The sequence below is a fragment of the Pongo abelii genome, chromosome 5 (assembly GCF_028885655.2).
Source record: "Pongo abelii isolate AG06213 chromosome 5, NHGRI_mPonAbe1-v2.0_pri, whole genome shotgun sequence".
Taxonomy (NCBI): domain Eukaryota; kingdom Metazoa; phylum Chordata; class Mammalia; order Primates; family Hominidae; genus Pongo; species Pongo abelii.
In genome coordinates, this window is record NC_071990.2 from 153,175,874 (window position 1) to 153,199,734 (window position 23,861).

Consider the following 23,861-nt stretch of genomic DNA (forward strand, 5'->3'; position numbering starts at 1 on the left):
ATATATATATATATACATATATATATTTATTTATTTTTAAGACAGAGTCTTAGTCTTGCTTTGTCACCCAGGCTGGAGTGCAGTGATGTGACCTCGGCTCACTGCAGCCTCCACCTCTTAGGTTCAAGCAGTTCTCATGCCTCAGCCTCTTGAGTAGCTGGGATTACAGGCATGTGCCACCGCACCCAGCTAATTTTTGTATTTTTAGTAGAGGCGGGGTTTTGCCATGTTGGCCAGACTGGTCTCGAGCTCCTGACCTCAAGTGATCTGCCTGCCTTCGTCTCCCAAAGTGTTAGGATTATAGAAGTGAGCCACTGTGCCTGGCCATATGTTATAAATATTTTAAAAACGCATTTAGTATATAATTTTATTTATTTACTTATTTAAGACAGGTTTTCACTCTGCCACCCAGGCTGGAGTGCAGTGGCGCAATTATGGCTCACTGCAGCCTTGACGTCCTAGGCTCAAGCGATCCTCCCACCTTAGCCTCTTTTGTAGCTGAGACCACAGGTGCATGCCACTACACCCAGCTGATTTTTAAATTTTTTTGTAGAGATGGCGTCTTGCCATGTTGCCCAGGTTGGTCTTGAATCCCTGGCCTCAAGCAATCCTCCCACCTTGGTCTCCCAAAGTGCTGGGATTACAGGCATGAGCCACTGTGCCAAGCCTAGTACATAATTTTAAATGGCCCATTGTATTCCATTGCTTGAAATACCATAATTTACTCAATCAATTACTTTGGCTATTTCTACAGGCTCTTAGGTTAGTTCCACTAAAAAAATTACTATAAACCAAGTTGCAATGAATATCTATGTGATTCATATTTTTAAATTTCTGTGATTATTTTCTTAGGGTAGATTCCTGAAACTTTGTTGGGTCAAGTGAATTGCAAATAGAAATGGAAGTAGTTTAGAGACCTTTGGAATGGAGAAGAAAGACTGAAATCTTGGGGTTAATGTATGGAATCATATATGTATATCAATCAGCACCATACAATTAATTATGCCTTTCCTGGGTCCAAAAGACTGAAGAGTTTTACCTTTCATGTGCTAAAATAAGAACTCAGAAATATAGTGATGCTAGTCTTTTATCGTTACACATTTTTCTAAATAGAAATCTGATATGCTTTGAGTATCTGCAATTACATGCTTTGTTAATCTTTGAATAGCGTGAAGGAATTTGCAGTAAACACTCAACATGGTAAAAAGGAAAAGCAATAATCATGTTTATTATCTTGGATATTTAAAAAATGACACTAAATTACCGAAATGATTCTAATTTGCCTTTAAAGTATGCCTATTTTTGACAATCTCTTAGTTGCTAACATTTAAAGCATTAGAAATAGACCATACTATTTCAACAAACCTATCTGAGATTTGAAATAATATATTCATAATGGACCATAAATTTCCTTTTTCCTTGACTGGCCAATTCTAGTACTCTTCTAATGCTCTTTTTTTCCTTTTATTTTTAGTTGACTTGTAATAATTGTACATATTTATGGGATATGGAGTGATATTTTGATACATGTATACAATGTATAATGATCAAATCAGGGAAATTAGTAAATCCATCATCTTGAACATTTATCATTTTTTTGTGTTGTGAACATTCAAAATTCTCTCTTCTAGCTATTTGGAAACTAAATTCTTGTTAACCATATTCACCCTACTATGCTACAGAACACTAGAACTTACCCCTGCCATCTAGCTTTATAACTTTATAACTATCTTTATAAGTTTATAGCCATTGACTAACCTCACTGTATCCTCCTTCATCCACTACCCTTTCCAGCCTCTAATAATCAAAATTCTACTCTGCTTCTACGAGTTCAATTTTTTTTATATGAGTGAAAACATGAGGTAATTATCTTTCTGTACTTGACTTCTTTTGCTTAACATAATATCCTCCAGGTTCATCCATATTGCCACTCCTGACAGGATTTCACTCTTTTAAAAGGCTGAGTAGTATTCCGATGTGTATATGTCATATATTTTTTTTCCCATTCATTCACTGATGGGCACTTATGTTGATTCCCTATCTTTGCTATTATGAATAGAACTGCAGTAAACATGAGAGTTCAGACATCTTTTCGATATACTGATTTTCTTTCCTTTCTTCCAATACGCTTTAAAGACTGAGGGTGTGTGAAAACTAATAATGAACTTTGCTGGTGATTGAACACATCTCCTTTCCAGAGGCGAGAACCTTCTGTGCTTTTGATGTATTTGTTATTATAGTTATGCCTGGCCACAAACCAGGACCCTTATAAATCACTGTATTGTAAAGTTTGAAAATAAAATGAAGCTTGGTCCTCTAGAACCAATGTGGTAGCACTCTCCTTCCCCATGAGGCCCCAATGAAGACTCATGGCTATGTGGATTGTGAGCATGTGTGCTCTAGACACGTGCCTCCATTTTTAGAGATCCTAAAGGGTTGAGGCTAGGGGAATTCATTTCCCCTCCTGTTACTAAGTCCACAATGCCTTGAAGATTTCCTTATATTTCTGCAAAGCACAGGTGTCCCGAAATTGCTGCCACTTTTCTCCTTCCTTTATAGGGCTTTATAGGGCTTCTGTGACAATAATTTGCTCTGTGTCTGGGAAACTGTGTTGTGTTGAAAATGACAATTATTTCCCCCATAGAGCTTATATTCTGACTTGGTTTGATGAATGTTATCTTCCGTGGTGTTAAATTCTGATTTATTTGTTATTTGCCTAACAGAAAGTGTTCAAAAGAAAATGAAGAGAATAAGAAACAAGTTTCAAAGAATTGCAGGGAACATGAGGAATTTCTGACTCAACTGCGTGACTGCTTGGATCCAGATGAGAGGAATGACAAGGCATCAGATGAAGATTTAATTTTAAAGGTGTCTGCATGCAGATTAAAAAGTCTATAAATGTAGTGGTGATTCTGACATGTGGCATGAAAGGAAGTGCTGTCGTTGAGTTTGGGGGTGGCAGAAGAATGACACAGTAGACCAAATGTAGCATTAATTAACTGTGTGACTTGGGACAAGTCACATCACCTGCCTGAGCCTCAATTCCAAGATCTTTTCTAGCATTATTGGAATTAATTATTCTCCAAAAGAGATTAATGGCTTTGTCTAAAATACATTTAGGTTGTCATATACAATTAATTACTCATTTTAACCATTCGCTTTAGGGAGGTTTTTTCCTTTTAGTTACAGCCACACGTACACTCACACAACCAGCTGCATGTCATTTTTAGGATACTGATTGAGTGTGAGTTCTAAAGTACTTTAAAAATTTACGTTAAAACCAAATAGTGGCTGGGCGCGGTGACTCGCGCCTGTAATCCCAGCACTTTGGGAGGCCCAGGCGGGCAGATCACCTGAGGTCAGGGGTTTGAGACCAGCCTGGCCAACATGGAAAAACTCTGTCTTTACTAAAATACAAAAATTAGCCAGGCGTGGTGGTGGGTGCCTGTAATCCCAGCTAATTGGAAGGCTGAGACAGGAGAATCACTTGAACCAGGAGGCGGAGGTTGCAGTGAGATCAAGCCACTGCACTCCAGCCTGGGCCACAGAGTGAGACTCTGTCTCGAAAAATAAACAAAACAAAAAAAAAATAGCAAAAATTCTACTTTAATGGTAGATTACCATTAAGTCAGAAATAAATAATATTAACTGAATAATTCACTTGGCCCATAGTGCTTCATTAGGGTACCTGAAAGTATTTGGTTCTCTTTGGCTATTTACAAACCTTTCATATCCTTGCTTCCTGACAGATTTCCATACAGCCGTTTTTTGTTGTTGTTGTTGTTTTGTTTTTTTGTTTGTTTGTTTTAAATTTAGAGACAAGATCTTGCTCTGTCATCCAGGCTGGAGTGGTATGATCCTAGTTTACTGTGGCCTTGACTTCTTGGGCTCAAATGATCCTCCTGCCTCAGCCTCCTAAGTAATTGAGACTACAGGCATGCACCACCTTGTCTGGCTAATTATTTTATTTATGTAGAGATGAGGTCTTCCTATGTTGTCCAGGCTGGTCTTGAACTCCTTGCCTCAAGCAATTACCCCACCTCTGCCTCCTGAAGTGCTGTGATTACAGTTGTGGGCCACCATACCCAGCACCCATGCATCATTTTTTTTTTTAAATGGAGATGAAGTCTCACTATATTGCCCAGGCTGGTCTCTAGCTCCTGGGCTCAAGCCGTTCTCCCACCTTGGCCTCCCGAAGTGTTGGGATTACAGGCGTGAGCCATCACGTCTGGCGTACCATGCAGCCATTTTTAAAAACCACCTCTCAGGTGTCTACTAGTGAGCTTCCCAAATGTCCTCTCTGAAAGCCGCAAGATGACTTCATTCGACTTTGGGAAGTATTCCACTTCACGGATGGGTTTTGATAGCTGGGACCATGGGTCCACCTGATGCTCTCATGGGTGCTGGATGCCTCTCCTCCTGCTGCCTATGGCTAACTTGTGACCAGGAACTCGGCTGTAAAAGTCCACTTGTAGTTTGAGAATTATCTTTCAAACCAAATGATGGGGACAAGAAAAGGGAATTCAGAAGCTCTTTCTTCCGTGACACTCTTTTCTCTATCAGACACAATCTCCAGGTGCTAATCTGGGTGTTTCTACTACATTCTTCATGCCCTTGTCTTTTCTGTATTTCTAATGCTTTGACTTCCGGGGTCTTGCTGAGCCGGGAGAGCCTGCCCTTCCCAGCAGAGCTTTCACATGTGAACTGACCAATCCAGAGCCCACTCCCCAGCCACCTTCTACAACTGGCTCTTACCTGCAGGTTACTGCCCGTTGCCCTAAGCCCCCCAGATAGCTTGGGTCAGCCCCTACACCCCAAGAGCCACTGAAATCATTCAATAGCCAACCCTAAGTCTGCTTACTCTGCTTTGCTTATTCCTTCCTGTGGAGGTGACAATAAAGCCTCTCGCCTGCTTTTCTCACCCCTTCTTCTGCCTCCCGACTGGCCCTGGTGCTTCCCCATGGCCCTGTGTAGTGTGGTGGGTTCCTTCCACTTGGGAACAATGAATAAGAAACCATCTTTTTGATGGCAATTTCCTCCTGGAATTTGTTGGCCTCAGCTTACCTGAACAGCAATGGAATCTATATTTCATGACAGAGGGTAGGAATCTGGAGCTTTGGCATCTCGGCCACGTGAGCAGGTGCCTGTCTTAAAAAGAAAAAAAAAAAAATTGGCCCAGATCAGGAAGTCTGCTGTCTTGACCAAGACTGCAGCCTCATTAGGTGTTCCTCCAAGAACAAAATGGCTCTGGTTTCAAAACTGTTCCTTCGCTTTCACACGCCCTCATAAACACGTGTGCACACGCATTCCCAAGGAACCATGCATTCCTAATAATTAGACATTCATTCCTTCATTTCACAAATATTTAGTGAGTGCTTACTATATGCTAGACACTGTTCTGAGTGCTGGAGAGAGAGCAGTGAAAGAGACAAGACTATGTCTATGCTCGCCTAGAGATTTCGTTTTCAAAGGGTAAGGATAGCGAAGAAATAACCAAATAAATACCTACGACTGCTCCACATGGTGAAAGGTGCAATACAGAAAAACAAATCAGGATGCAGGGATAGAGAGGGAAGCAAGTCACGGGTGTTGGACACTGCCTGAAGAGCGCCCCCGTGAGGTCGGGAGTTTTGAGGGCCATTGAGGAGAGATCATGCAAATGTGAGGAAGAGTGTTGGAGAGAGAGGGGACAGCATGAGTTGGGAGTGGGGCACCATATTTTCAGAGCATTGAGGCTCAAAGGTACATCACTTCCATGGAGAGTCTCAACACAAATGCTGGCCCTGTCCTGAGGGGTCTCAAGTCACCCTACAGGCCTCCCCCTGGCCCTACAGAGTGAGATTTTCTCTATGGCTCGTTCCCTGAGGTCAAGGAGCCTGCTGGCTTTTATTTTCCCCTTGTAAATCTTATAAATGCTCCCAGTTAACCATTCCAATGCACAACATAGTGAGCAAAAGCCCTGCTAATCTCAATTCCCTATGATAAACACCAAGCTGTTATTCACAATTTTCCTATGCTTATATTAAATAGAAGAATATATTTTTTTAAAAAGCATGGCCCTGTGTTCTCTGTATTTCCTCCAGTGCCACATGGTGTCTTGACTGCAGAAGGTCTGAGTGGACATGGGCTGAAGGCAAGCCCCTTGCTTCATCACCTCTGTAGAGCTTCACCTTACCTGGTGTATTTAGCAGCCAGAGGTTTGCTGATGTGTGTTCCGTCGGGACGCTTTTGGCTTCATTATCCTTGCCTTGTGGCCACCCTTTAGATAATTTGAATTTGACCCCCAGGTCTAAAACAGAGTTTACAGGCTGCCTCTGAAAATGTGACCTTTGCAGTCCATGTAGGGATAGTGCTCTTACATTTTTCATATGATAATGCAGTCTATAGATTGTGACTTGCTTAGAGAAAATATATGAAATTGTTAATTTTTATAGGACAGCTGTAATTGCTTTCTCTTCAGCTTAGAGAGCTGCGCAAAGAAAATGAATTCGTGAAAGGACAAATTGTTATTCTTGAAGAGACTATAAATGTCCATGAGATGGAAGCAAAAGCTAGCAGAGAAACGATCATGAGGCTGGCTTCAGAAGTCAACAGAGAGCAGAAAAAAGCTGCCTCCTGTACTGGAGAGAAAGATAAGCTGAACCAGGTACGATATGTGAAGTATACGTGTGCTGGGACCATGTTGAAGAAGCAGAAATGGAAGAGATGGATGTCAGATAAGTGCCCTAGAACTATTGATTACCAATTTTTTTTATTGATCACAATTTTAAGAGCCTGCACTCAGCAGGAGGGTTGGGGGTGACATGGGACAAAGTGACTTGAACAGGCCATTGGCTATATATGTACATTTAAAAATTTTTAAATTTAAATTTTAATTAATTAATTAATTAATTAATTTTTGAGAAGGAGTCTCACTCTGTCACCCAGACTGGAGTGCAGTGGCACGATCTTGACTCACTGCAACTTCTGCCTCCCTGGTTCAAGCAATTCTCCTGCCTCAGTCACCCAAGTAGCTGGGACTACATGCACCACCACCATGCCCAGCTAGTTTTTTTTTTTTTTGTTTGTTTGTTTTGTTTTGGACGGTGTCTCACTCTGTTGCCCAGGCTGGAGTGCAGTGGTGCTATCTTGGCTCACTGAAGCTCCGCCTCCCTGGTTCATGCCATTCTCCCACCTCACCCTCCCAAGTAGCTGGGACTACAGGTGCCCACCACCACGCCTGGCTAATTTTGTTTTTTTGTATTTTTAGTAGAGACTGGGTTTCACTGTGTTAGCCAGGATGGTCTCGATCTCCTGACCTTGTGATCCGCCCGCCTCAGCCTCCCAGAGTTGTAGAATTACAGGCGTGAGCCACCGTGGCTGGCCTAACTTTTGTTTAATAGAGACAGGGTTTCACCATGTTAGCCAGGCTGGTCTCGACTCCTGGCCTCAAGTGATCTACCTGCCTTGGCCTCTCAAAGTGCTGGAATTACAGGTGTGAGCCACTGTGCCCGGCCACATTTTTTTTAATAATTGGAAAAAAGGAATACAAAACATTTAAAAGTAAAGAATTTGTAGAGAAGATGTCTTACTTTAGTTAAATTATAGGATCTTAAAAAGTTTAAATTTAATATATTTGAACAAATAGGTAATATATTTACAAGAAACAAAATTCTAAATGTACAAGAGTATATGGTGAAACATGTTCCCCATACCCCACTCCACAGCCACCCAGTTCTCTTCAGAGGCAACCTCTCTGTTAACAATTTCTTTCTTTTAAAAAATTTTTTGTAGAGATGGGGTCTCGCTATGTTGCCCAGGCTGGTCCTAAACTCCTGGCCTCAAGTGATCCTCCACTTGGGCCTTCCAAAGTGCTGGGATTATAGGCATGAGCCATTGAGCCCTGCCCCAGTGATTTCTTATATACTCTTCTGGAAATATTTTACACACATATATACATATTCTTTTAATTTCTTTTTAACACAAATGTTGACACACTCTGCACACTATATGTTTCTCTTTTTATTTATTTTTTTAATACAAGTGGCAATATACTATACATTATTATCAATACAGCTATTATGAGTAATCTTATATCATTCTTCATGTGGGAGGATGTATCAGTAAGACAAAATCCAAGAAGTAGACTCACTGGGCCAAAGGACATGGACCTTGTAATTCTGACAGATATTGCCAAAGGGAAGTGACTGAATTGTGAACTTTTATTTACACAATGAATTGACTGATCTTTTCAAATGATCTGCAACCTATTTGAGCTGTTTAATACCATATATATTTTTTAACACTGCATAATCCCTTAATTATAATTTTGTGATAAAGAAATTTATTATGGGATTAATAATAATGATCCATTTCCAAAAGCAAAAACGAACTTATACAATCAGTTAATAAAAGTACATAGGAAAAAAGTGAATGGCAGTGGCCCAGCAGATGGAATTTAAGATCAGTTAAGGACTGATGCTGATAAAGGGAGCCTCCTTGGGGATGAAGGGCTAGTGGTGGCCCACAGGCTGAGGAGGGGCCTGGGGAATTGGTGGGTGTAGGAGAAGGAGTTGCCTTTTCAGGAATTTCTTTTGGGCCTTCTCTGTCTAGTGACAGCCACACTGAGGTGAGATGGGAAGTTGGAAAGCACAGTCATGATGATAGTTTCTATTTTCAATTAATTCCCTGCATCAAAAGGCCCTTCGCACCACTAGCTTTATTCTCCTGACACATTAACTCTGTGGAAAGTGCAAAGTTTATTATTGTTGTCAATGCCCTCATTGTCAGCTTGGGCTGCCATAATACAGTACCATAGACTGGGTGGCTTAAACAACACAAATGTATTTCTCACAAATCTTGAGGCTGGGAAATCCAGGATCAGGGTGCCAGCACGGTCAGGTTCTGGTGAGGGCCCTCATCCTGCATGTAGATGGCTGCCTTCTCCCTGTGTCCTCACATGTCACAGAGAGAGCAAGCAAGCTAAAGTGCTATGATGTCTCTCCTTCTAAGGGCACTAATCCCATAGTGAGGTCCCCACCCTCAAAACTTCATCTGAACCTAATCACCTCCCAAAGGCCCCACCCACAAATATCATCACATTGGGGGTTAGGACTTCAAAATATGAATTTTGGGGAAGACACAAATCAGTCCATAATATTAGGTTGGTGCAAAAGTAATTGCGGTTTTTGCAATGACTTTTAATGGCATCACCCTAATAACTTTCCATTATTTTTCACCAACATTGTCTTTTAAAAAATTTCAAATATATAGAAAGAGTGAAGGAATATGACAATGATCACCCACCCACCGTCTACCCAGATGCAACAATGACTAGCATTTTGTTTTATTTGCTTTATTATTTTACATAAACAATATATATTTGTTATTGTTTATTTATTGTTACATAAACATAGATATATTTGCAGAACCACTTGAAAATAAGTTGCAGACTTCATATGTATTGCCTCTAACTATGTCAGCATATTTATCCTAAGAATAAGGACATTGCCCTATGTAACCACAATACCACTGCTGCATGTGAAAGTTAACTATAATGCCCAATACCATCGGTGGTGGTTTTCAAGCACACACATTTTTTTATATGCTTCCGCTTGAGCATGGTCTGGACTTAGTGATTCCCTTCTAGTGAATAGAATATGTCAGAAATGATGGATATCACTTTTGATATTAGGTTATAAAAAGGCTGTGGCTTCTGTCTTAAATACACTCTATTGATCTCTCTGGAGTCACTTGCTCTTGAGGGAAGCCAGGGGCCATGTTGTGAGGTAGGTCTAGGGAGAAGGAAGTCAGCTACCATGTGGTGAAGACACTCAGCCATCTCTCGGGAGGCCCATGTGGTAACGACCTGAGGCCTGTCAGCTACCATGTGAGTGAGCCCAGTAGGGAATCCTCCTCTGGTCAATCCTGGGGAGGACTGCAACCCTGCTCAACAGCTTGGCCCTAACCTTAGGAGAGCCCCTGAGCCAGAACCACCACCAGCAAAGTCGTGCCGAGATTCCTGACGCATAGAAACTGTGAGATAATCAATGTTTGTTGTTTTAAGCCACCAAGTTTGGCTTAGCTAATAATAATCTAGTATCATTCTACATTCAAATTTCACCACTTGCTACAAGAATGTCTTTTACAGCAGTTTTCTTCCCCAAATTGGGATCTTACCTAGGTTAATTCACTGCATTTGTTGATTAGTGTCAGTTTTTGTTGTTGTTGTTGTTTTAAATAGCATTGACATGTTGGAGAGTCCAGAGCAGTGACCTGATTGTTTCTTCACTGTGTGGTTTAACTTGTTTCTCTATATCCTGTAAACTTAAAAGTTGGATCTAGAGGCTGGATTGGATTCAGGTTAAGGCTTTTGGCAAGAATATTATATATTATATTTCATATTGCATTCTATTAGAAGGCAAATAATGTTAGAGTGTTCCATTGCTGATGACACTAAGTTTAACTACCAATCTCTTTGGTGTAAGGGTACATTTTTTCTCTTCTGCAGTTAAGTTTCTATGGGGTGATCATTATCAGGTTATTCCTGTTCCCTCTGACTTTACCTAGTGATGTTAGCATCCACCGATTCTTGTCTGGATTAACTATTACATCATGGGTGGCAAAGTGATAATATTCTAATTTTGTCATTCCTCCCATCTATTAGGCAGTAGTCTTCTGTAAAGAAAAGCTTTCTTTATTTTCTTTCCTTCTGTTTTCAATTCTATGGGCACAGGGGTTTTTATTTATTTACTGTGTTGTAATCAATTATTCTCTTTCAGTGCTCCAAATTCTCCAAATTTGTCCAGCAGAAGCTCCTTCAGGATGTACCCTGTGACCTTGTAGCATGAGTCCTTTCGTCTCTCAAGTCTTCCTTGATCTCTGGCTGAAGAAGTCATCACAGGCTCTCTTGCGATATTCAGGCCACTGAACTAAAACCAGCCAAACTAGCCAATTCTTTTTTTTTTTTTGAGACAGAGTCTCATTCTGTCTCCCAGGCTGGAGTGCAGTGGCGCGATCTCAGCTCACTGCAACCTCTGCCTCCCAGGTTCAACTGATTCTCCTGCCTCAGCCTCCCTAGTAGCTGGGATTACAGGCACGTGCCACTACGCTCAGCTAATTTTTTGTATTTTTAGTAGACAGAGGTTTCACCATGTTGGCCAGGCTGGTCTCGAACTCCTGACTTCAAGTGATCCACCCACCTTGGCCTCCCAAAGTGCTGGGATTACAGGCATGAGCCACTGTGCCCGGCCTACCAGCCAATTCTTTAAAGAGCTTTGGTTCCTAATACTGGGGAATGGTGCTTAGAAACCAAAACCGATGATTTATCAATGCTCATTTATTGAATACTTAGCATTGGCACAGTCATTGTGCTAACGATCAGAGAGGTTATTCACTTTGCTCAAGTTCACACAGCTGTTAAATGGCAAAGCTAGGATTTGAACCCAGATCATTACGTTATTGTACCTTCAGCAATAATCCTCTTTCCATATATATTCACAGCTACATCCTACATTCAAGTCTGATGCCAGAAACTATTTATTAGTCAGTGGAACAACAACAATAAATAGCCATGCAAATATCCTCAGTGAGTAATTTTAATTCAATTATAACTAGTAGTTATTAAATTATCAAGATTTGAATATTGGGGGGAGAAGAGGGGTTAAAAAAGACTTGACTATTAGGAAGAATTTAATATTTATTTATAAAAATGCATCTCTAGAGATCAGTAGTAGGAAATGATTAAGAAAATGTGTTGTAACAGCACATTCAAAAACCAGAACTTATTCCTCTTCTTATATAAGCGTCTTCACTTGTAAATGACTGATGCAATGTTATTCAGACTTTGGAAACACATTCACTTTGGGATGAAGTTCCTGCCAAAATCATAAAAATTGTAAAAAAAAATTATATGGGCAATAAAAAAACTTGAGGTCTTTAATAAAGTACTTTTTTCATAGGATTGTGACTCCCAAAGATTTACTACTTAAAAATACCATCAAGTGGTTTTACTGACACATTAACAGCCTCAGGAAGAGTCTTCATAATGCTTTCTAAAGCTCTGTTTTTGAGGTAGGAAACTTACTTTATTAGTGAAGTCCAGAAGGACTGCAGAAGTAGAAGTAGCCACAGGGCTAGGGTGTGGTTTCTACAGAACTCAGCTTTTCTGATTTGCTCGAAGACTCTACTTCAGTTCCTTCAAGAAAATTTCGCAAATAAAAATCCAAGTGATTTGTCATATATATGATAAATATATTACTTGAAAAGATTTTAGTAGTTCATACTGAAGTATGTCTTAAAAACTACCAAAGGTTGGTACTTTTTCCCTTGGTTTTCTTGAAATAACCTACTGTTGAGGGAAGTAGTCATTTTGCCTGGGCAAGCCACACACGCATTTCCTATGAAGTACAGAAGTTAAAATCACTGAGATCAGAAACTAAACTTCCATGTTGCATTTAATTCTACTCGCAAGAATTAAAGCTAGGAAATAAAGTGGTATTAGAGTCAGGCAGGCCTGGATTTGCAATGATGTCAGTTCTGCCTTTTTTGTTAGCTTACAGTGGAGTATGTAAGAGAGACACTGCACAGGCCAGGTGCAGTGGCTCATGCTTGTAATCCCAGCACTTTGGGAGGCCAAGGTGAGCAGATAACTTGAGGTCAGGAGTTTGAGACCAGCCTGACCAACACGGCAAAACCCCGTCTCTACTAAAAATACAAAAATTAGCCAAGCATGTGGTGGGCGCCCGTAATCCCAGTTACTTGGGAGGCTGAGGCAGAAGAATCGCTTGAACCTGGGAGGCAGAGGTTGCAGTGAGCTGAGATGGCACCACTGCACTCCAGCCTGGGCGACAAAGCTAGACTCTGTCTCAAAAAAAAAAGAGAGAGAGAGAGAGACACTGCACAGACCGGTTAAGAAGCTAGGCTCTTTAATTAGGCTGCTTGTGTTTTTATCCTGGCTCCAGAATCATTCGGCTATGTGATTGCAGGCACGTATCTTGATCTCTTTGGACCTCAGTTTGTTTGTTTGTTTTTTTTCTGTGAGACAGAGTCTCGCTCTGTTGCCCAGGCTGTAGTGCAGTGGCGTGACCTCGGCTCACTGCAACCTCTGCCTCCTGGGTTCAAACGATTCTCCTGCCTCAGCCTCCCGAGTAGCTGGGACTACAGGCACATACCATCATGCCCAGCTAATTTTTGTATTTTTAGTAGAGATGGGGTTTCACTATGTTGGCCAGGCTGGTCTCGAACTCCTGACCTCGTGATCTGCCTGCCTCGGCCTCCCAAAGTGCTGGGATTACAGGCGTGAGCCACCATGCTCAGCCTGGACCTTAGTTTTTAAAATCTGTAAAATGGGAAAATAAGGCTCTCTTACTATTATGTTAGAATTAAATGATAAAATATACATAAAATACTTAGTATGTGTCTGGCACACAATTGGTGTTCAGTGTTTTCATTTCCCTTTCCTAGTTATTTACTTTTACCTAGGGATACAATAAACATGAGATTAATTTATAGTCATGTGGAAATAGTTCCTGGAAGTAAGAAATGACTAGATGAGATAGACTACTAAAGAAATTACAGATCTCTTTACAATTCTAGAATCATAAAGTTGGAAGTGACCTTCAGGCCATTTAGAATCTAGATCATCTAACTCTCTATGTGAAATAAGAATCATGTTTTAAAACAATTTCCCTGACTAGCTAATGTTCAACCTTTCCTTTAACTCTTCTAGAAACGGGGAACTCACTAGTGTATAAGGAGGTCCGTCTCATCTTTGTGAAGTTCTAATTGTTTGGCAGTTCCGTATTGTAGCAAGTCAGGATTAGAGTCTCTATAATTCAACTCCTCATCCTGGTACTCACTTGTGAAACTTCGCTGAATAAATGAAAATCCCTTTTTTTATGGCCACCTTTCCAGTGGTTAAGGACATTTATTATGGATTTCTAAGTCCTTCTTCTGGCTAAACAGCCTTAGATCTTTCAAACTTTTCTTACTTGAACCCTCCTTCTTATTGCCTGTGAGGTTGGGGGAGTTCTAGTCCGTGGGTGAGGAATTAAAATGAAAATAAACACCAAATAATATCTGCCCATATTATAAAAAATTAAAGTTGGGTTGGGGATGGTGGCATATGCCTGTAATCTCAACACTTTGGGAGGCTGAGGCTGGAGGATCACTTGAGGCCAGGAGTTCAAGGCCACCCTGGGCAACATAGTGAGATCCCCATCTCTATAATAAAAAGAAAAGCTATTTATAAGACTCCTACAAAATGACTTGTTTTAACTGTTTCTCTTTTTTAGTTCTTTTGAAAATTACCATTAAGACTTTAAAGTGGCCAGCCATGGTGGCTCATGCCTGTAATCCCAGCATTTTGGGAGGCTGAGGCAGGCAGATCACTTGAGGCCAGAAGTTCAAGACCAGCCTGGTCAACATGGTGAAACCCCATCTCTACCAAAAGCACAAAAATTAGCTGGGCATGGTAGTGCATGCCTGTAATCCCAGCTATTGGGAGGCTGAGGCATGAGAGTCACTTGAACCTGGGAGGTGGAGGTTGTAGTGAGCTGAGATTGAGCCGCTGCACTCCAGCCTGGGTGACAAAGTGAGACCCTGTCTGAAAACAAAATCAAACAAACAAAAAACTAAAACTTTAAAGTAATACAATTTTATTCCTGATTCATCAATTTGAGGCAGTATTTGGCAAAGACTTTCTGCTATGAAATATGAAGAATTTCATGCCTCCTACTTTTTTTATTTTTTATTGCTACACGATACTTGGATGTATTTAACGGGTACATGTACTATTTTGTTACACTCATAGAATGTGTAAGGATCAAGTCAAGGTATTTAAGGTCTTCATCACCTCAACTATTTATCATTTCTATGTGTTGGGAACATTTCAAGTCCTCTCTTCTAGCTATTTCAAAATATACAATACATTGTTAACTATAGTCACCCTACTCTGCTGATGAACATTAAAGCTTATTTCTTCTGTCTAACTGTATGCTTGTATCCATTAACCAATCTCTCTTCATCCCTCTTCCCACCCACTTACCCTTCCCAGTCTCTGGAATCTATTTTTCTATTCTCTAACTCTATGAGTCAACTCTTTTAGTTCCTGCATATGAGTGAGAACATGTGATATTTGTCTTTCTGGGCCTGGCTTATTTCACTCAACATAATGACCTCTCATTCCATCCATGTTCCTGCAAATTACATGATTTCATTTTTTAGTGGTTTAATAGTATTCCATTATGTATATATACCACATTAAAAAAATCTATTCAGGCCTGGTGTGGTGGCTCACACCTGTAATCCCAGCACTTTGGGAGGCCAAGGCGGGTGGATCACAATGTCAGGAGATCGAGACCATTCTGGCTAACACGGTGGAACCCCGTCTCTACTAAAAAATACAAAAAATTAGCCAGGTGTGGTGGCGGGTGCCTGTAGTCCCAGCTACTCAGGAGGCTGAGGCAGGAGAATGGCGTGAACCCAGGAGGCAGAGGTTGCAGTGAGCCGAGATCACGCCACTGCACTGCAGCTTGGGTGACAGAGCGAGATTCTGTCTCAAAAAAAAAAAAAAAATCCATTCATCCGTTGGTGGACACTTGGGTTGATTCCATATATTTGCTATTGTGACTAGTGCTGCAGTAAACATGAGTGTGCAGGAATCTCTTTGTTATGCTCATGTCCTTTCCTTTGGATAAATACTCAGTAGTGGGATTGCTGGGTGTGTGGTATTTACATTTTTAGTTTTTTGAGAAATCTCCATACTGTGTTCCATAGTGGCCATACTAATTTACATTCCCACCACAGTGTTACAAAAGTTACCTCTTCTCTGTATCCTTGCCAGCATCTGTTATTTTTGTTTATTTGTTTTTGTCTTTTTAATAATAGCCATTCTAACTGGGGTTAGATGATACCTCATTGTGGTTTTGATTTGCATTTCCCTGATGATTAGTGATGTTGAGCATTTTAAAAACATACCTTTTGGGACAAATCCCAGCACTTTGGGAGGCCGAGGTGGGTGGATCACCTGAGTCAGGAGTTTGAGACCAGCCTGGCCAACATGGCCAAACTCCATCTCTGCTAAAAACACAAAAAATCAGCTGCATGTGGTGATATACACTTGTAATCCCAGCTACTCGGGAGGCTGAAGCAGGAGAATCGCTTGAGCTTGGGAGGTGGAGGTTGCACTGAGCCGAGATTGCACCACTGCACTCCAGCCTGGTGACAGAGGGAGACTCTATCTTAAATAAATAAATAAATAAACCTTTTGCCATTTGTATGTCTTTCGTGAACTTCTATTCATGTCCTATTCATGTCTATTCATGTTCTATTCATGTCTATTCAAGTCCTTGCCCACTTTTTATTGAGATTAGTTTTTTGTTTTTTTTTTTTTACTGTTGAGTTGCTTGAGTTCCTGTATGTATTCTGGATATTAGTCCCTTGTTGGATAAATAGTTTGCAAATATTTTCTCCCATTCAGCAGGTTGTTTCTTCACTCTGTTGATTGTTCCTTGTGCTGTATAGAGGCTTTTTAGTTTAATATAGTCCCATTTGCCTACTTTTGTTTTTGTTGCCTGTGCTGTTGAGATCTTAGCCATAAAATATTTTCCTAGCCAATGTCTTGAAGTGTTTCTTCTACATTTTATTCTAGTAGTTTTATAGTTTTAGGTTTAACTCATTAATCCATCTTGAATTGATTTTTGTGTATGATGAGAAAGATAGTGACCTAGTTTCATTCTTCTGCATATGGATGTCTAGTTTTCCTGACACCATTTATTAAAGAGGCTCTCTTTTACCCCAATGTATATGCTTGGCACCATTGTTGAAAATCAGATGGCTATAATTATATGGATTTATTTCTAGTTTCTTTATTCTGTTCCATTTAGTCTATGTGTCTATTTCATACCAATATCCTGCTGTTTTGTTTATTATAGCCTTGAAATATATTTTGAAGTCAGTTAGTATGATGCCTCCAGCTTTGTTCTTTTTGCTCAGGATTGCCTTGGCTACTTAAGGTCTTTTGTGGATCAATAGAAATTTTATGATTTTTTTCTATTTCTATGAAAAATAACATTAATGTTTCGATAGGGATTACAGTTAATCTGTAGACTGCTTTGGGTAATGTGGTCATTTAACATTAATTTATCTTTTTTTTTTTTTTTTTTTCCGAGACAGAATCTTGCTCTGTCTCCCAGGCCGGAGTGCAGTGGTGTGATCTTGGCTCACTGCAACTTCCACCTCCCAGGTTCAAGCGATTCTCGTGCCCAGCTTCCTGAGTAGCTGGGACAACAGGCACATGCCACCATGCCAGGCTAATTTTTGTATTTTTAGTAGAGACAGGATTTTGCCATGTTGGCCAGGCTGGTCTTGAACTTCTGGCCTCAAGTGATCCACCTGCCCTGACCTCCCAAAGTGCTGGGATTACAGGCATAAGCCACTGTGCCCAGCCAACAACATTAATTATTCTGATCCATGAGCATGAGATGTCTTTTCATTTGTTTGTGTCCTCTTTAATTTCTTTCATCAGTGTTTTGTAGTTTTCCTTGTAGAAGTCTTTCCTTTCCTTGGTTAAATTTATAAATTATTTTATGTTTTTGTTGGTACTGCAGATGGGATTACCTTCTTGATTTCTTTTTCAGGTAGTTCATTGTTAGTGTATAGAAACACTACTGATTTTTGTATGTTTATTTTGTATTCTGCTACTTTACTGAATTTATTTATAAGTTTCAAGAGTTTTTTTTGGAGTCTTTGACTTTCCTAAATATAAGATCATGTTGTCTGCAAAGAAGGACAATTTAACTTTCTCTTTTCCAATTTGGATGTCATTTATTTCTTTCTCTTGTCTGATTTCTCTGGCTAGGATTTTCGGATACATAGAAATGTTCATAGTCATCTCTGAGGATCTTTTGTATTTCTGTGTTATCAGTTGTAATGCCACCTTTGTCATTTCTGATTGTGCTTCTCTGGTTCTTTTTTTCTTGGTTAACTTGGCTAGTGGTCTGTCAATTTGGTTTATCTTTCAAAAAAGAAACTTTTTATGTTGTTCATCCTTTTATATTTTTTTGGCTCTGAATTTTATTTAGTTCTGTTCTGATCTTAGTTATTTCTTCTATTAGCTTTGGGTTAAGTTTGTTCTTGTTTTTGTAGTTCCCTTAGGTGTGATATTAGGTTGTTAATTTGAGATCTTTCTGTTTTTGATGTATGCATTTAGCACTATATACTTTCCTCTTAACACTACTTTTGCTGTATCCCAGAGGTTTTGATATGTTGTATCTTTATTTTAATTCAATTCAATGAATTTTTAAATCCTGCTTTAATCTCATTGTTTACTCAAAAGTCATTAAGAAGTAGGTTGTTTAGTTTCCATGTGCTTGTGTGGTTTTGGGAGTTTTTCTTGGTGTTGATTTCTAATTTTATTCCGCTGTGGTCAGAGAAGATGCTTGATATGATTTAGTTTCTTTTTAAATTTATTGAGACTTGCTTTATGACTAAGGCATGTGTTCAATTTTAGAGAATGTTCTATTTGCAGATGAGAAAAATATACATTCTGTGGTTGTGGGGTGCAGTATTCTATAGATGTCTGTGAGGTCCATTTTGTTGAAAGTCCAGTTTAAGTCCAGACCTTCTTTGTTAGTTTTCTGACTTAATGATCTGACTATTGCTGTCAATGTGGTGTTGAAGTTTCCCATGATTATTGTATGGCTATCTCTTTTCTTAGATCTATTAATAGTAGTATTTTATAAATCTGGGTGCTCTGAATCTGTGTGCATATATATTTAGGATAGTTAAATCTTGTTGAATTGAGTCCTTTACCATCATGTAGTTCTTTTCTTTTTCTTCTTACTGTTGTAGGTTTAAATTCTGTTTTATCTGATACAAGAATAGCAACTTTTGCTCTTTTCTGTTTTCCATTTGTGTGATGGGTATTTCTCCATCCCTTTACTTTAAGCCTGTGTGTGTTATTACATGCAAGATGGGTCTCTAGAGGAAAGAGAATGTAGGGTCTTGCTTTTTAATCCAATTTACCACTCTACTTCTTTTAAGTGGAGCATTTAGGCCATTTATGGTCAAAGTTATTGTTGATATATGAGGTTTTGTTTCTGTCATAGTGTTGTTAACTAGTTACTTTGTAGTCTTTTTTTAAAGTAAAAATTATTTTAATTTTTATTTATTAAATTTTTTTTTAAAAAGTGTGTGGGTACATAGTGGGTGTGTACATTTATGGGGTACATGAGATATTTTGATACAGCCATGCAATGTGTAATAATCATATCATGAAGAATGGGGATATCCATCCCCTCAAGTATTTTTCCTTTGTGTTACAAACAATCCAATTATACTCTTTTAGTTATTTTAAAATGTACAGTTAGATTATTATTGACTATAATGCTTTGTAGTCTTAATTGTGTAATTGCTTCATAGGGTCTGTGAACTTTGTACTTATGTGTGCTTTTATAGTCTCAAGTATTATTCTTTCATTTCCATGTTTAGAACTCCTTTGAGCATTTCTTGTAGGTCTGGTCTGGTGGTGATAAATTCTCTTAATGTTTGCTTGTCTGGGAAAGACTATATTTCTCCATTCATGAGGCTTAGTTTGGTATGAAATTTTTGGCTGGCAATTTTTTTCTTTTAAGGAGACTAAAAATAGGACCTCAATCTCTTCTGGCTTGTAAAGTTTCTACTGAGAAGCCTACTATTAATTTAATGGGTTTTCTTCTCTAGGTAATTTGGCCCTTTTTTCTAGGGGCCTTTAAGATTTTTTCTTTCTAATTGACCTTGGATAGTCTGATGACTATATGCCTTGGGAATGGTCTTCTTGTATACTATCTCATAGGAGTTCTCTAAATTTCTCGAATCTGGATGTCAACCTCTCTAGTAAGATTAGGGAAAAATTTCTGAATTTTCCCCTCAAATCTGTTTTCCAAGTTGTATACTACTTTTTCATCTTCTCTTTCAGGAATGCCAATAAGTTGAAGATTTGTGAAGATTTGGTCAAAGCCATATTTCTCAAAAACTGTGTTCATTTTTAAAATTCTTTTTGAAATTTTATTTTTGTCTGACTCGGTTAATTAGAAAGACTGGTTGTCAAGATCTAAAATTCTTTCTTCTGCTTAGTGTAATCTATTATTAAAGCTCTAACATTATTTTGAAATTACTTTAGTGATTTTTTTCAATTTGAGCAATTCTATTTTTTTTTCTTAATATGGGCATCTAATCTTTCATATCCTGAATCATTTTTCTGTTTTTTTTTATAATGGATTTCAAATTTCTCTTAGATGTTATTGAGTTTCCTTGCAATTCATATTTTGAATTCTTTATCTGTCATTTCAGATATTTTGTTCCAATTAAGATCCATTGTGAGAGAGCTAGCGCAGTGCTTTGGAGGTGTCAAAACACTCTGGCTTTTTGTACTGCTGGAGTTCTTGCACTGAGTCCTTCTCAGGGAGATGTTGCTTCTTATTTTTGAATTTGCTATTGTTCGAATGGGACTTCTTTTTTAAATTCTGTTTTTCTCTTAGGGGTATGGCTGTGATATATATTATGTGTGATTGTTTGGCTTCATTTCTGGGTGATTTCAGGGGCCCAAACTGCTGTATATGTTCCTTGGTTGTGGATAGCTTCTGTGTGGTGGCTTTCTTAGATCATGCTTGTTGAAGCTGTATTTTGGCTGTAAGAACTAATTAGAAAGGCTGGTTGTCAAGATCTAAAATTCTTTCTCCTGTTTAGATATTCTGTCTTCTGTAGGGCTGGGGGTGCAGAGGTCCTGGGAGGCTAATTTTGTGGACTAGCACTAAGCCCTTCTGGTAGCAGATTTTGTATTTGGTAGTGCAGTTGAAACTGCAGTCCAGTAAATGGTGCTTAAGAGTAAGAGCTGGCAGGTAGGCTGGTGTCCAGTGAAAGCAGGTGCCTTGATGCGTTTTGGGGGAGGAGTGGGTGGGAAGAGATGGTGTTGGGGTGTAGGTGTGCTGAGGCCTTAGGGGAGGGGCTGGGGAGTGTCCTTGCTTTTCGCCCTGAGCCAGCAGAAATGTGATTTGCTTCCCTATCAAACCCCTGTTGCAGGGCTCATGACTTCCCTTTCATAAAGACTTGGTCCTTTGGTTTTTGGCCACAGTGTGGCTGCAGGCTACCAGTATGCCCTTCTGATGACTACCACCAAAATGGGCTCAGGGGAGACTCTCTTCCCCAAGGCCAGAGCAAGTACCTCCATGGTTTGTCTGTCCTCCTTTTCCAGGATGGTGCCATTCTGTGTAGGGTAGGGGAGGGGGTCCCTTCCCTTTGTAAAAGCCTGAGCAGCATGGGGCTCACTTTCAGCATGGTAGAGCCGCTGTGAATAGCACAAAAAAATGCTATATCCAAGTATGTGCTCACTGTCCCCTGGTGGGAAGAACCACTCTTGTGTCCATAACTGCATAAGTGGGGTGGAGATGACCCCTCTCTACATATCTTCCCTGGCTATGGGACTGCCTCCTTTAGTACTTGGCACCTTACCTGTGTTTCCTTTGTCCCAACAGGGACTTGGTGGGCTGTGCTCCCCTCTCCCTTAGAGGTGCCCCATGTTGAGAGTTAAATCTCCAGGGATCCAGCAGCTCCCTGGGGCCTACCAGACCCCTGCACCTGCCAAAGTCAGAATGGGTTGTGGGGTATGTTTGCAAGAGACCTAGTGGTACAGTGACTCAAGGTTGGAGAGTCCCTGGGCAGGGCTGTTTCCCACTATGGGTGCATGACCAGTATGGTACCCACAGTCTCAGCTCAGGTGTGAGGGGAGTGTGGGCATGTCTGTGTGAGCTGGCCACCCAGTTCTCTGTCCCTGAGAAGTTCTCAGATGCCCCCAATAGGGGCTCACCAACAGTTTAACAGTCAGGGGATAGTCAGAGAGGTGAGTGGAGCAGAGAAGCTCTCCCACCTACCCTTTCTGTGGGGCTCTGAGCTTCTCAGGGGTCAATCTCTGCCAGCCTCTTGTTGCTTTCCTTTTCTGCAGCTCAGCTTCTTTTTGTGGGCACTCTGACAGGTCCTGGCTCACTTCTTTCAGTTTTCCATTCACAATTTGTCCATTCACTAGTAACTTTGATCTTCTTTCTGAGGAGAACTGGCTTTCAATGTCCCTAGTCTGCCATCTTGGAGAGTCCTATTGTGCTTCTTTGGAGGCATCATATTTCCTTGCTTTTTCACGTTTCTTGTGTCTTTATGTTGGCATCTGTGCATCTGGTGTGACAGTCACTTCTTCCAATATTTTGGATTTGCTTTTGTAGGGGAGGATGTTTTCCTGGAGATGCATCTATGATGTTGGTTGGGTAGGGCACTTTGGCTCTGATTGTGTGTGTGTGCAGCAGTGTAGTTTCCTAATTTGTTCAGCTGTAAATAGTGTCATTGGTGTCCATTATTTCCTCAAGAGCTTAGGGTGTGGTTGTTGGTGGAGTTGTGGGAAGTTTTGCTGGGGATAGGGATACCAGGTGGGCCAGTCCTCAGGCCCCGATGGGAACAGCAGTGGGCCAAGAGTGCCTGTTATTAGGCCGCAGGGCGGCATTTGCTGGCACTGGTCTTAGCAGGTCTAGGTGGGTCTATACTGGCAGTGGCAGCAGCAGGTGGGTCTTTCAGTCCCTGGGGAGCAGTGTGGCATGGGCTATCCCAGTAGCAGTTGTGGGACAATGCTTTGGCTTTCAAGCTGTCTGTGCTTGTGTTGGCAGTGGCTGTGATGGCTGGGCAGGCCAGGCCCTGTGCCTGCAGGTTGTGTGTGCAGGTGGGTGCCATATGTGGTGGTAGCAACAGGGTAAGTGAGTCCATCTTCAGGTCCCTGGTGGAAGTGCTCAGGTGCTAATGATGGTGGATGTGGCAGAGTAATCCCCAAGTCCCCGGATGGTGTTTTCATGCACTGGGGTGGGGATAGGGGCAGAGCAAAACCAGATGAGCCTGTCCTCAGACCCCCTGGTGGTGCCTATCAGCACTGGCTGTGATGTGCAAGGGTGGGGTGATCCCTGGACTCCTGGAGGAGTGCGTTGATAGGGGAGGCGGTAGCTGCAGTGGGGCCCTGCTGCTGGAGAAGGTGGGGTTGGTTTTAGTGGCTGCAGCTGTAGGCAGGCAGCTGGGGAACACGTGCTTCGGCCCCAGTTGGCACCTATGCATTGGGGAGCCTGTCCTTGGGAGACTTGTATATGTGCGATGGTGGCCTGCTGTTAGTGGGGTGGGGTTGCTGCAGTGGCTTGGCTTTGGCCCTGGCAGCAGCAGCCAGCTGAAGCAGCAGCTGCAGGTGGGGTATGGCAGTGGGGCTCCTGGATGTGGAGATGCAGGGGCTGTTGGGCCCCAAGGCAGGGTGATGTCTGGTGGAGGCTGGCTCTCAAAATGGCATCTTGCTGTAGCTGCCTAGGACTCAGGGGGGTGTTTGGGATTCAGCCTGAGCTCCCTCTCTGGAGCAATGCCATTGTGCAGTCTGCAGACAGCTCCCTATGTTGATCTCTGGGCCTGTGAGGGGCTCTCTGGTGGCTGGGACTGGAGGAATCCATGATGGGAGTATGGACACTGCAGGTCTGTCACTCCCCTTTCCCTGCACTGGGGAGCTTCTCTGTGCTCCCAGCCTGTCCTGGCCAACCAAGCAGGCTGCTTCTCTTTCCTTCCCTTCCTTGCCCTAGGTGTTTCCTGTCGGTTCTCTGTTGAATTCCAATGTTCTGTCTTTGATGATCTATTCAAACTGTGATTATCTACTCGCTGTTTTATTCTTCTTTGTGGAAGGGCAGCTGATAGATGCCTCTAGTCCATCATCTTGAAGCCCTGCTCCTTGAGAACTTCTAATGCCTCCTATTTTTTAGCCTCTTCTTTCTATATACTTCCCAGTTTTTATCATATTATTGTATTTACCTTGTCCAAGTTTACATTCTGTTCTGTAGCTG

The 23,861-nt window shown here is 41.0% G+C and overlaps 1 protein-coding gene across 1 annotated transcript in view; it reads left to right on the forward strand.

Annotated features, from left to right (window-relative positions):
• CCDC170 (coiled-coil domain containing 170) overlaps positions 1 to 23,861 on the forward strand; it is a 132,012-nt gene that overhangs the window by 47,282 nt on the left and 60,869 nt on the right. The window contains exons 4-5 of the mRNA XM_024249103.3: positions 2,724 to 2,868; positions 6,461 to 6,646. Coding sequence (XP_024104871.3) covers positions 2,724 to 2,868; positions 6,461 to 6,646 — 331 coding nt within the window. The remainder of the gene's footprint in view (positions 1 to 2,723; positions 2,869 to 6,460; positions 6,647 to 23,861) is intronic.